The sequence below is a fragment of the Pithys albifrons genome, chromosome 3 (genome assembly GCF_047495875.1).
Source record: "Pithys albifrons albifrons isolate INPA30051 chromosome 3, PitAlb_v1, whole genome shotgun sequence".
Lineage (NCBI taxonomy): Eukaryota > Metazoa > Chordata > Aves > Passeriformes > Thamnophilidae > Pithys > Pithys albifrons.
The window spans coordinates 93,837,326-93,849,794 of NC_092460.1; the positions used below are offsets into that span (position 1 = coordinate 93,837,326).

Below are 12,469 nucleotides of genomic sequence, written 5' to 3' on the forward strand. Positions count from 1 at the left end.
GCTGAGCAGAAAGTTAAATTAGGGTAAGCAGTCTCCTGCTTCTGGATAAATGCTGAAAGGAAGTCAATGCCTCTCTCAAAGCCAAGCATCAAAAGAAATGCATTTCCTAGTATGGCCATTTTTAGACTACCAGTAACTTAAATATAGGACATATAGAATCAGAGCAGCGTTGGCTATGCCAACTGTAGGCAGCACTTAGGAGGAGCTTACATTTCAAAAATGTTCCATAAACTTAAAAAAGGATAGATTATCCTTCTTTGGCTTTGTTCTGAGCATTCCTGAACTACCTCGTAACTGGCAAGAAATGATGAAATTAATCTTTAAGGAAGAGCATTTCAGCATTCACAATGCAGTGTTCTGTAAGGTTCATGCTACGTCTTTTCCTTGCCTTTGAGTACTGTACTGCTTTTGCAGATGCTGGCCTAAATCTGTTCCTATTCAAGTTTGGCATAGCCCATTACAAGAGAAGACTGTGGTATGAATCTACTTATTTGGATACCCTACATTAAACTACTGAGCCTGAATTATTTTGCAGTCAAGCTCACTAAGACAATAGATAAAAAGCTATGTAGCAATACATTAACTTATCTATAAAGCAAATATTACAGATGTCTTTCTTCTGAGAGCTTTCTTCAGTAAATCCACTTCCCTTCTCAGTCCTTGGTCAGACAAACTGCTACAGAAATCCTCTGACTGTGGAGGTTCAAAGGACTTTTATGATACTGTTTTCTCACAGCTGTTATCAGGTGCCTAAAGGAAGTAGTTGGGAGAGTTAAGGGTTGGCTTATGGAAAATATCTGTTTATCTTTAAATTTCCAACTTTTAAAACACTTTCACCATGGATATTCAAATAAGTGATAAAGATCAGCATTGACATGCTTCAGCATGCCATGTTTCTTTCCTTGTGAATCCCAGCTCAACCATGTGATGGCTAATACACTCAAAAATGCAATGAGCTTATGACCCATCTATCTGTACAGAGTGTTCATCCTTATGGGGCACTCTGAGGTTTTCAGGAAGGTTATTTTAACCCTTTAGATACCATGGGATCAGCTACTGTTCTCACTGGCAGCATTTTTGCATTTAAAACTAAATTCTTCTGAACTTCCTAACCAGTCATAGAGTTACACACGATTAATAAAAAATTAAAAATTGAATGCAATCTTCTTTTCTGGGGGCACTATGTATCTTGTATGGCAGAGAGAAGCATAAGCCTGCAAAACCTAAAATGTCTAAATTAGGTGTGATTTGCTCTGTTAGCGCAGCTCCTGCGCAGGCCACATCAGTCTCTTAGCTGCCTTCGTCTTTAGAGACAGAGCTGCCTCTGAGGCTCATCTACAGCTGAGGAAAGGGAATCAGTGCTCAGGGCCTGACCTGCTGAGCCCTGAGACCACCATGTGCAACAAACAGCATAAGCTTGGACCAAGCAACTGAGTCCAGTGAAAGGATGAAGAAGAAAACACAAGGCCATAAGAAAATGTGTGAAAAGATTAAATAAATTAGCTAGATAAAATGGCTTGAAGCAAAGGTTACATGCTTATGCCACAGAAATAGTGCAGAAACAGCCAGACAGCTTCTTTGTGAGGTCCAGCCTTGATAGCTCACTGCTGGGCTGGATTTATGCAGCTGCCTAGTGCTACTTCACTGAATACCTGACCAAGACAATGTCAAGCTAATTCCAGATAAAACCATTGCTCTTTTACATTCTACATACAAAGCACTGCTCAGAGTTGTGATGATTCTTTAAAAGTTGATGTATTTTTAGAAAATACCATTTCTTCCTCCTCATCTGTAATGGCTGTCTGTGGTTTTCCAAACTTGATACCATGACACAGGTGGGAAAAGAAAACTTTAATAACTGTTTCAATATTTTCATCCTTGTTTTGGCCTGACTGCTACAGCTGAAGTCTAAGAAACTGACATTTAAAAGAGTTTCCAGATACCAAACTTCTCTTTTCTTCTTGTTACTTATCTTTTATCATATAAGATCTCCAGCAATTACCTCCTTAATTTATTTCAAAACACAACACATTCAGAAAGACACAAAACAGAATCAATGGCAATATCTCAATGATTTTAACAGACACAAAGATAACAGAAATACAAGACTTCAAATAAAATACCTCATCATAACTTAATACTCCATAAAAAGAATGCCTTTGATTTTTTATGGAGTGTTGATGCCTTTGAGGTGATCCCTACAGATAGAAATATAGCTGTAGAGTGGGAGACCACAATATGAGAGACAATCAGGAAATAGACAGTATGGACACTATGTTATCTCAGAGACATGGAAAAATGTATATTTATATACCGACAGGATAGGTAGAAGTCTGAGCTGTCAACAGAGAGGAGGGAGTTGAAAGCATAATTTGAAACATCCTAAATGGAAAATATAAATTACCAACCCGGGGAGGGGTGTGAAGCATGATTGCTTTTGAGTAAAAATAGAAGTATGTAATTAAGGAGACACTTACTGTACCAGGTCTGGGATATGGGATGCGACCTTCGTACTGCACCCATCGATGATCTGCACTCTCCTTGTGAGCATAAGGGCCATTGAACACAGCTCTGATGTCTGCCATGCTGTACACACAGACTGCAGAGCCCTTGAACACAGAGCTGAAAGAGAAGGTGGGTTGGTATGCATGCTGCAAACACCTCTTCAGTGCCTCAGCCAGAGACCCAAGTAATTGCACGATCTAACGTGGTTCAGATCAATCCTACACCTAACAGTTGATATAAGCAGTGCTAAATAACAATGTGTACAGGTCTGCTAACTAAAGATATTCAGTGTCACTGTTGTTACAGTTTAAAGCTTTGCTTGGTTGAAATCTGGATTAGCCTTTGGGATTAGCCACTGTCATTTTTTCTAGTGGCTGACTGTTTCCAGCTACCATTTACTACCTATTTTGATATGAATTTTATGTAAATGAAGGGCATTTGTTTATATTGTGTTCTGATCTGGAAGCACATATAGTAATCATACTACAAGTGAAGTCCTTGAGAATTACGAACTGCATTGGAAAGATAAAAAAAAGAGATAAAAATATACACTTATTTATTTTTTCATGTATTTTTCCTCTTTTAAAAAACCTTCAAACATTTCAGTTTTCCAAAGAACACCATGACAGGTTGTTGAGTGGTGTATATACTTTAGTTACTTCATAAGCCTTTTCATTCATTATGCAACAATTATTTCAATTTTAAATATTTTCTGCCGTTATATATTCTAGGTAGCTACTGTGGTAACCGCTTCTGAATTAAGGATTATCTTGACAATTCTTCAATATACTCATACTGTCAGCATTTGCCTAGCTCTTTTTATTTACACTTAACTGAAAGGTTTGGGAGATGAAAGGATTATTTATTTTCTTCCTGACAATTCGATAGAAAGCACCTCAGCATTGCAGCTGAGTGGTCATTAATCAATTAGTGCATCCCCTTGGTATAAAGTTGGATTATTTTTTCATAAACTCCAGTCTAAAAAATCACTGAACTATCAGTTTAGAAAATAGTTTTGATACTAAGAAAAGGCAGATGTCAAGATGTTGCTTACAGAGATGATTCTTCATGACAAAAATTTGTCTTAAAAATCAAACATTGGTTGCTCAATAAATATGAAATTTATAAATTCAACTGGATGACATTGAAATAAACTAGCTTGCTTTTGATTGTTACATTTTCTTTTTTTATCTTTTTTTTTTTAGTAATCATTATCAAAATGCAGGCACAAAAAGGTTTAGGGACTTAATTTATTGTTTTCATTTCTGGAAAATATAGTCCTTTGTGACTACAGCCCTGATATTGGAAGCCTTATTCCAGCAGCCTCTAACTGCTCTCAGGAATCAGGACCTAGTATGAAAGACCTAAGTATATACAGAGTATAAAATACCTGAGTAAGACCTTTAACATTTGTTTCCAGAGGCAAACATGATCCTAACACATACCTTGTTGTAGTGAAGACTCCATATACAAGCGGGTTTCTCTCATCTCTTGTAGAAAGTAAGAATATATCTTCTGCAATGGGAAAAATATGGTTTAGGATTTCTTTTTTTTTTTTTTTGTCAAGCATTCACTATTTCTGCATTTACCACTTCTAGTTAGAGATTTGTAAAAATATAACAAATCTTTATTTTAGTTTGAATTTTAACTTATGCCGTGTGAATTTATGCTACTATTCTGAAATGTGCCTATTTGTACACAGTCTGGTTTTTATACAGAATCAATTTTTCACTTGCCAGCTGTTGGAGGGGAAGGGGAAAACCCCATAATTCTGATGAGATCAATTCTAATTATAATCAGGGACTTCTGATAAAAGTCAGAAATACCACTAATACTGTTTGGAAGAGGAGTGAAAACAAGACCTAGTGCTTCTCCAAACCAGGGGGCAGGGGGAGAAAAAAAAATCTTAGACAATACTAATGTGAAAATAGACCATTAAAGACAAATCAACTTACGCAGCTCATCAAAATGTGTGTCTGCTCCTTCAGGACCAGGTATGGAGCACACAAGCCTGGCTTTCAGAAAAGTTGTCCACTTGTTTATTAGGCTCCTTTGGCCTCCCATATCATTCTAACAAAAATAAAATGAAAATACTTAAATATTAAACAAACAAGAGCTTTAACATATGTTCACAGTTTGATGTTACCACAACATCAAGGTCTTCTTTTCCTTAATTTCTATTTTTTCCTGAAACAGTGTAGGACAGATTTTTTATAAGTAAATCCTGTAGTTACTTCGCAGCTCAGACAGTGGGCAACTCAAATCTCTAAATTATACCCAAACTTGATTGCAAAGTTCTTTCACCAACTGTACAACTGAAATGCTGTGAAAACGTATGACTACATCATGTGATTTCTTGTTCCCTCCAATGCTAACTTTTGCAATCAATTGCTCTTCGATAATTCTTTACAAACCAAATAATAATACAGTAGGTTTTTGATAGATTTCTCAAAAAAGAAAAACTATATTAATCAGCAGCCTACAATGTAAATACTGCACTGTTTGCTTTGTGAACATAGTAGAGAGAGAAATGCATTACAGGGAAAAACAATCATATTATTTTAACAATCACTGCTATTGGAAATATCAATTTATCCTCCACAAAAGGGATTGTTTCTTTCATTTATTTTATTGTGGTTTTCCAAAACACATGCTTGCTTGCCCAAATTTCCTTCAGTCACTGGAGAAATAAAATATCTATAAAGGGTCACTTGAAATTGGAATTACTCTTGAAGGGTAGGTTTCCTTCTACTGATTTGGATCACAAGAGGGGTATGGATAGTGGATTTTAGAAGATTTAAATTTTAAGGAGCTGGAACTATGAGTTTGCTCTTATATTCCTCACACTGAGTACATGAAAAATCTAATTATATTTATCTGTACCCCACTGGTCCCAAACAGCAGAACTAATTAGGTTGCACAAGCTATTTAGGCTCCAACATTTTTCTTTCTGAAAGCAGAATTAAAACACTTCAGAGAAATGTTATCACCAACAGTAGTTTCCCAGCTGCAGATTATGAATTACTCCATGAAGGTGGCCACTTCATACATTTAGGGGACCCGTGCTGTAAATTTATGCACCACAATTTCAGTCAGAAATATTCAACTCCTTCAGATTCATTAGGAGAAAATACTTTTTTAACTGACTTTGCAACTCAGAAGATATAGAACCAGCCAGTAGGAAACACCTGATGGTGGAAATTACATGTCATTTTCAAAGATTGTATTTGGCCCTTCAGGGCTGTATCATGTATATTACAGGCATTCAAAAAGATGGGCTTAAGTGCTGAAATCACTTCACAAGAAGTAACACCTCCCTGGTAAGGCACTCTAACCACTTTCCCTTTTCATGTACTTGCTACTTTTAAATAGATTAGCTCAGTTGGAAATGATTCCACTTTATATATCACCTTTGGAACTCCTGCTCTTACAAGAACTGCTGCCTGCTCTTGACTTCCTGAGGTCCTGCCAAGTCTGAAGCTTTGCATCTACTGAACAGATTTATTACAAACGTGTCAAAATTAGCAGCCTGAAGCCAATAGCAAAAAGAAGCCCTTGCATGTGTGTGTTCTGTTCAAAGGCACAGCAAATAAACTTTGTGGTGCTGTTCAAACCAAATAAAGACGCAAAAACGAATCTTAAAAAGCAAGAAGTAAGCTTTACTAAGCAATTCTCACATTGCAGGCCTTCTACTTTGATTTCTGGTGGATGCAGTGAAGTGTCACAGGAGATGAGATATCTCTAACTGCCTGGCTAGGATCAGAAAACAGGGAGAAAGTGATGGAGCTGGAACCGAAAAAGGACCTTTCTCTAGCTCCAGCTCCTGTCACTGCAGGCAATCAGCTTCTGCATGAGATGGAAAGATATTTACTTGTGTTTTACACCCTCAAGCTGTGATCCAACACAGCATTTTCACAAATACTTATTTTATATGTATCAGTAGTTCCACTTAGTACCTAAAGAGCTGTGTGAATCAAATCCTGTGCTCAAAGGAAGCAATCTTAGCAAATGCTATGTTCTTTAAAGTATAAGATTCCACTGGATTTAAGATGTATCCATATTTGCTTGCTCTCAAGCCAGGACATGATGTTAACCATGTTACTTTAATTTAAGAGATATTAGAATAGATGTTCTGTAGGTGTACCCTATATATCCAAAAGTTATCAAAATAACACTGTACAGTTTGTGAGGGAGCAAGGGGGATTCAGTGACCAGTCAGAGTTTCAAGAGCTACCAAGTCCTTCTGAAGTCACAAAGCAACAAATTTATGGTGCAGAACTTGAGAAACTGAAAAGACCTTTCACTGATTTAGACAGTTACACATATAATATGCTGACATATCCTTCAACATGCTTCTTCCTACTGCTGAATGAAATAAAATGTACATTTTACTAAAAGTATGTTTTTGTTTCTGGTTTTGGAGATTTGGGAGTTTTTTTGATTAGTTGCCATATAGAAACCTTCAATTCTTTATTTCATCTCTGATTAATACAGTGTCTTGCCTTTCCCACTATGTGCCCAGGATTCAGTGACTGAGAAAGCGCATGAACTGACAAAGGCCATGAGGATTTTACTTACATATAGAATTAGCTCAGCTCAGATCAAGATGGTTAAAAACCTATATACATTATAGGTTTTTTCCTTACATTATTTTTTGGTGCATATTAGGTCAGTCTTTGACCTGTGTTGAGGTTTCAGGTGCTAGAGAACATGTGGTTGTTTTCTTTTCTTCAGACTACACTGGCATAAACTCATTCACTTTGCATCCTATCTGCCCACTTTTACGTAGATTCCTTGGACCAGCATAGTTCATGATAAATGGCATTTGAGAGGCTGCACAAAGGACATATTGGCCCAAAATATTTCTGAGACTGAGTTGCTATAGAAAGAAAACAGTCTCTTCTGTCAAAAAGATTATTTAATAGTATCACTGATGTGCTTCAATGCTGTGATCTGACTGTAGAGCAGGACATTAAAACAATAAGATATACAGGCTGGGTAGTCAGTGGATTAGAAAAAATGAATTGAAGAGTGAAAATCACCAAAACAAAGTCCAGCCAGTGCACAGGTGAACAGATACAGGGATTCAACACAAAGTCATAGAATCCTAGGAAGACTGCTGAACTGATTTACACTAAGAAAGGGTTTGCCTTGTTTTTAAGTGATAAACTGGATGTATTGGAATGATTTTTGACAAGAGATAGAGCCTAAAGACAAAGAACTCTAAATATTTCAGGGAGATGAGACAAGAAGACAAGATAAATTTAAGTGCTGAGAGAAGGGTAAGGCAGCATGAGCAAGCCTTTCATTACAAAAATATGGCTAATCACCTTGTAAGAGGCAAGCAGCCTCATGTATCCAAAATCTTATCTCTCAAAATATCACTTCTAAGCACACCAGATTAGCCATGTTTACTATAAACTTTCTTACCGGACAGATGAAGGCACTTAGTACTGCATTTTTAATTTTGAATATAAACAAAGCTTTAATTAGCACTTACTACTTTGTACTCTCACAAGCTGTAACAAATACCAACACTTCCGCCTGAAATACCTTCTTTTTAACAGAGAAGCGCCTCTAAAATCTTTGTTTCTTGTGTTTGCCTGAGTTAGAAATTTAGATAATTGCCAGCTAGAAGGGGAGCCATTCAACCATTTCTTCAATTGAAGAAACATTACCCCAATATATCATAAAGATTTAAACACAGAAATTAAGTAGATAAATGGGGAAGTAATCCAATACCACTTCATCAAATCAGACAGACTCTTATTCTACAGAAATCCTAAAATTTCAACCCTTTTCAATGAGCTGGTTGTAAAAAACAATTTGTTGGAGTGAGAAACCAGGCTCCTACCTAACCACATTAAAAGTTAAGGGCCTGATGTACAACCTCAGTGAGCATTGGGTAAGTGTATGGCTTTCTGACATTCAGGAAGAATGCTGTTTAAATGGCACAATGTAAAATTTGTGAAGTAAATTAAGGTCATATCATACATCTCTTTTGGGAGACTTCCATGGAAATCTCAGTTTTCTGATTTCAATTTATACACAATTGAGCAAAGCAAGTTTTTCAAACCTTCTAGTTAAAGATAAGTTTATCATGAAAATAAAAGCCATTAGAAAAAATATTGCTCTATGATCAAATGATTTAAAAATCAACTTACTAAAGACTTTCTGTTCTATCTATTTTCTATTCCATTGTATCTTATACACATTATATAAACGTAGCTTCATTAAAATGCACAAATGTTAGTCTTGGAATCCAGTAGGCAGGCAAACAGATGGCAATGAAGCTAAAGAACATCTGCACCTTTGGGGGTTTAAATCTCTTATTTGTTTGTAAGTAACAGTGACAAATTGAACATTAGAACAAAAAGTGCAGTTATCTGAAAAATCAGTCTGCATCAAAGATGTCAAGCACTGTGATTCATAAAACTTTAAAGACAGTAATTATCCTGAACAGAAGCTAAAAGGAAAAAAAAGAAAAAGAAAAAAGACAATGAGTGGAATTTCTAGAAGCAGGTTATTAATTACAGCCAGTGGCAAGATGTGCAGAAGGACCATCCAAAGAGAATTCCTGGCCTGAATAAAAGGAAATGCTGAAGAACAGAGACAGGAAAGTGCTGAAACTGCAAAAGGCCCTGGAGCCTTTCTCTTATTGAGGCCTAACTACATTACAAAGCCACCAGAAACAAATGGCATCCCCTGCAGCAAAGTCTTATATTATGGGGGGAAAAAAATCTTCTAGCTGACTTTATAAATGGAGAAACAACCAACAGTCTTCTTTCAACTTCTGTCTTCAAATTCATAGTTCTTTTATAATTCTTTCACTTTACTATGTTAGCCTCACCTGACTCTGTTAGGTGCTAACCTAAAATGGGAAAGTTAAATTTCCTCCTTCAGGAATTCAGGTTCAAAATTTCTTCTCCAAACCATACTGATGTCAGATGAAAGATTCCTCTCATGATTTCAGCAGGCTATGAGTTACATCCAAAACCATCAAGCAACACATGAAGCATGACTTGAGAGAGAATAAAAGTACACTTGTAATATAAACAAGAGAAAGTAGGCACGTAAGACTTTAGATCTTGGACTGCTCTGCTATGGATACATGGAGTAAACTTGGGAAAGGGTTTTCCTCTGTGCCAGCAGCCCCCATCTCACAACCAGATGGTGACTCTGTGAAGTAATTCTACTGTCTCTGTGAGATTACGGAACCTTTCTGGGGAAAACATCTCATTATAAGATTACACACTGTTTCCAACCCCTCCAGACACTGCAGACAGCTAAAGTGTAATACTTCTGTTCCTTGAACTAGTTGATCCAGAGATGAGGATCTGAGAGGGACTTAGCCTCATGTACCACTTCCGTATTCACAGCAACATCCCCTGTGAAGACTTGCCTGGCAGAATGATGCAATTCCTTGGCCTACAGACTCTGCTTTCTCAGATGTCTACGAGTGTGGTAGCATTTCCGCACAATCAAACCGAGCTAAATGTACAAACACACAGAGACCCCTGACAGAAACTGCACAGAGTTGGACATCACCTCCACAAGAAAGCCTTGAATAAACTCAGCCCTCCTGATTTCCAGGGTGGTGCATCAGTCTGGTGTCAATCAGTGCTACTTACACTGAGAGTGCAGGCTGCACACCCTTTATCCCTCCAAAAGTATAATCACAAGTTCCCCTAGCTTTGTGTGTCTTGGACACTGAGCGTTCCTCTAGGCAAACCTGTTTTCAGAGAAACCTTTTATAGAATCATAGAATCGAATCATAGAATCGATTGGGTTGGAAAAGACCTCCAAGATCATCAAGTCCAACCCTTGGTCCAACTCTAGTCCATTTGCTAGATCATGGCACTCAGCGCCACGTCCAATCTGCGTTTAAAAATCACTAGGGATGGTGAATCCACCACCTCTCTGGGCAGCCCATTCCAATGCCTGATTACTCTCTCTGTAAAGAATTTTTTTTCTGATATCTAACTTAAATTTACAACAGTTTTTCACATTTTTCTTGAAAACTTGACACCATCACAAATTTAAACAGAGAACTCATAGTCTAGAGCAGAGTTGTGCAAAACCTCAGATTGCCTATTGGTCTCTGGCACTTTTCTCTTCTGAAATCATCATCCATCACACTCCAGATCATAATTCACAGTTTGTCCTGGCTCTCTGCTTATTTTCCCTGTCCTGAGACAGAGCCATTGTGTCAGGCACTAAGACTAGCAGTGCAGTGTATTTGCTGGTGTCATAACCTGTCACTACTCTGTACCAGCTGGCTTCATTCCCTCACTGTAAACCACACTGCTTGTTACAAAAAAAAAATTGGACAGGATAAATAGTATCTTCTACAAAATAAAATTATGGGCTGTGGATCAAATCATTCATTGAGCTCTGTGCACGTCCAAAGTTGATTGCACAACCAGGGTCAAATATAGATCTAACAAAAAAACCCAAAACAAACCTAAGCAGAAAAACTGATCATTTGTTTCAACTGATGCCTTTGCCTATCTCGACAGCAGGATTAGGCAAGGGCACATGTATCTGTAGTCACTAGCATGCAGGAGTGCCATGGCTAGTGACAAGCCTGGTTTTGGCTTCCTCAGCTGAAATGAGTAGAAGCCAAGCAGGACGAAGCCAAGGAATTCTATGGCATGAAACCAGAATAAAACTCAGGTAGCTGACCATATGGCAAGATGAGCCCGTGTCAAACTGGACATGAGACCTAAAGGTAAGGATGCCACTCTGGGCATTCACACGTTTCTAGCACTAATTCAATGGGAAAGAGGGGCTTTATCAGAACAATAGCAAAAATGGCAAGACTGTTGGCCACATCTACCATGGAAAAGCCTCTGTCTAAATTGTGAGTGAGAGAAATAGTGGTTTAGCTTTGAGTTCCTGCACCTCAATCAAGGTTGTTTTTATTTCACTGAGAATGACAATGTACTCACTTTGGGCATGCATAATTGTTTGGTTCACTATGGAAAATGCTGATTTTTATTTTGGAAAGTATTTAAACATCGCACCTAGAGGTTTTTACCAAATTATATTTGGATAGGATCCAGTATGGAAAATCTAACTACACATCAAACTAAAATTCTAGACTCTTACTAAACTTACTGTGAAAAAACACCCACACAAAAGCCAGAAACTAACAGGCTCACGTAAAGACAAGGAGATGACAACAGTATGTGGTTTGGGACAGATGACAGGTCATTCAGCAATCCTGCTAAGATTATCTCCAGCAGATGTGCTAGAATTAAGAATATCCCCCCAAACTCTTCAAAGGTTGCCACAAAATAGATGTACTCTACTATATATACCATTAGGCTCTTCATTCCTACCTCAGTGGAAATCTGAAGTTAGCAAAGGCCTGTGGTTGAACTAATAAATTGTTATGAATTTCTTAAGAAAATCTACTTAAATTTTTAGAACAAATTGCTCATATTTATTCCAGTGTGTTTTACTTGCCTTTACCTGTCTGTCATCTAAATTTTCATACATACATAATATAAATTATATTATATAGATACGTATAGAGGACATTAAAAAAAAACAGAGAACAAAACCCTCAGGTTATGAAAGGTGGCATTATTGATTATGAAGCTACAGCCAAGTCAAGCGACTTGATAGATCATTCAATGAATTCAAACAGGAGATCAGAATTTATATCATTTGAACAGATTGAGAGCGCTGTGAAACTGACTGAACACTGTAAGATGCAGCACTAGGACAAACTGGTTTCTTTCTGAACAAATAGGCTTGAATTTGGCATTCAAAATTTCACATTCTTAAATTAGAATGCTTTGAATTTCACATTCCAAGGACCTGACAGGGCAAAGCTCCCTTTATGGGTAGTGGAAAATATGTACTTCAGAGAGTGATTCGTGTTGAAGACAGAAGGAGTCTTCCTCTAAAAAGTAGTCATCTGCCTTTACTGAAGTAATTGAATGCCTGATAACTA

General features: G+C 37.3%; 1 protein-coding gene across 3 annotated transcripts in view; it reads right to left on the minus strand.

The window, feature by feature from the left end:
• SEMA3D (semaphorin 3D) overlaps positions 1-12,469 on the minus strand; it is a 143,814-nt gene that overhangs the window by 38,010 nt on the left and 93,335 nt on the right. For all 3 annotated transcript variants that reach the window (XM_071552746.1, XM_071552745.1, XM_071552747.1), the window contains exons 9-11: positions 4,461-4,575; positions 3,951-4,020; positions 2,478-2,622 (exon numbers count right to left, since the gene is read on the minus strand). In XM_071552746.1, coding sequence (XP_071408847.1) covers positions 2,478-2,622; positions 3,951-4,020; positions 4,461-4,575 — 330 coding nt within the window. The remainder of the gene's footprint in view (positions 1-2,477; positions 2,623-3,950; positions 4,021-4,460; positions 4,576-12,469) is intronic.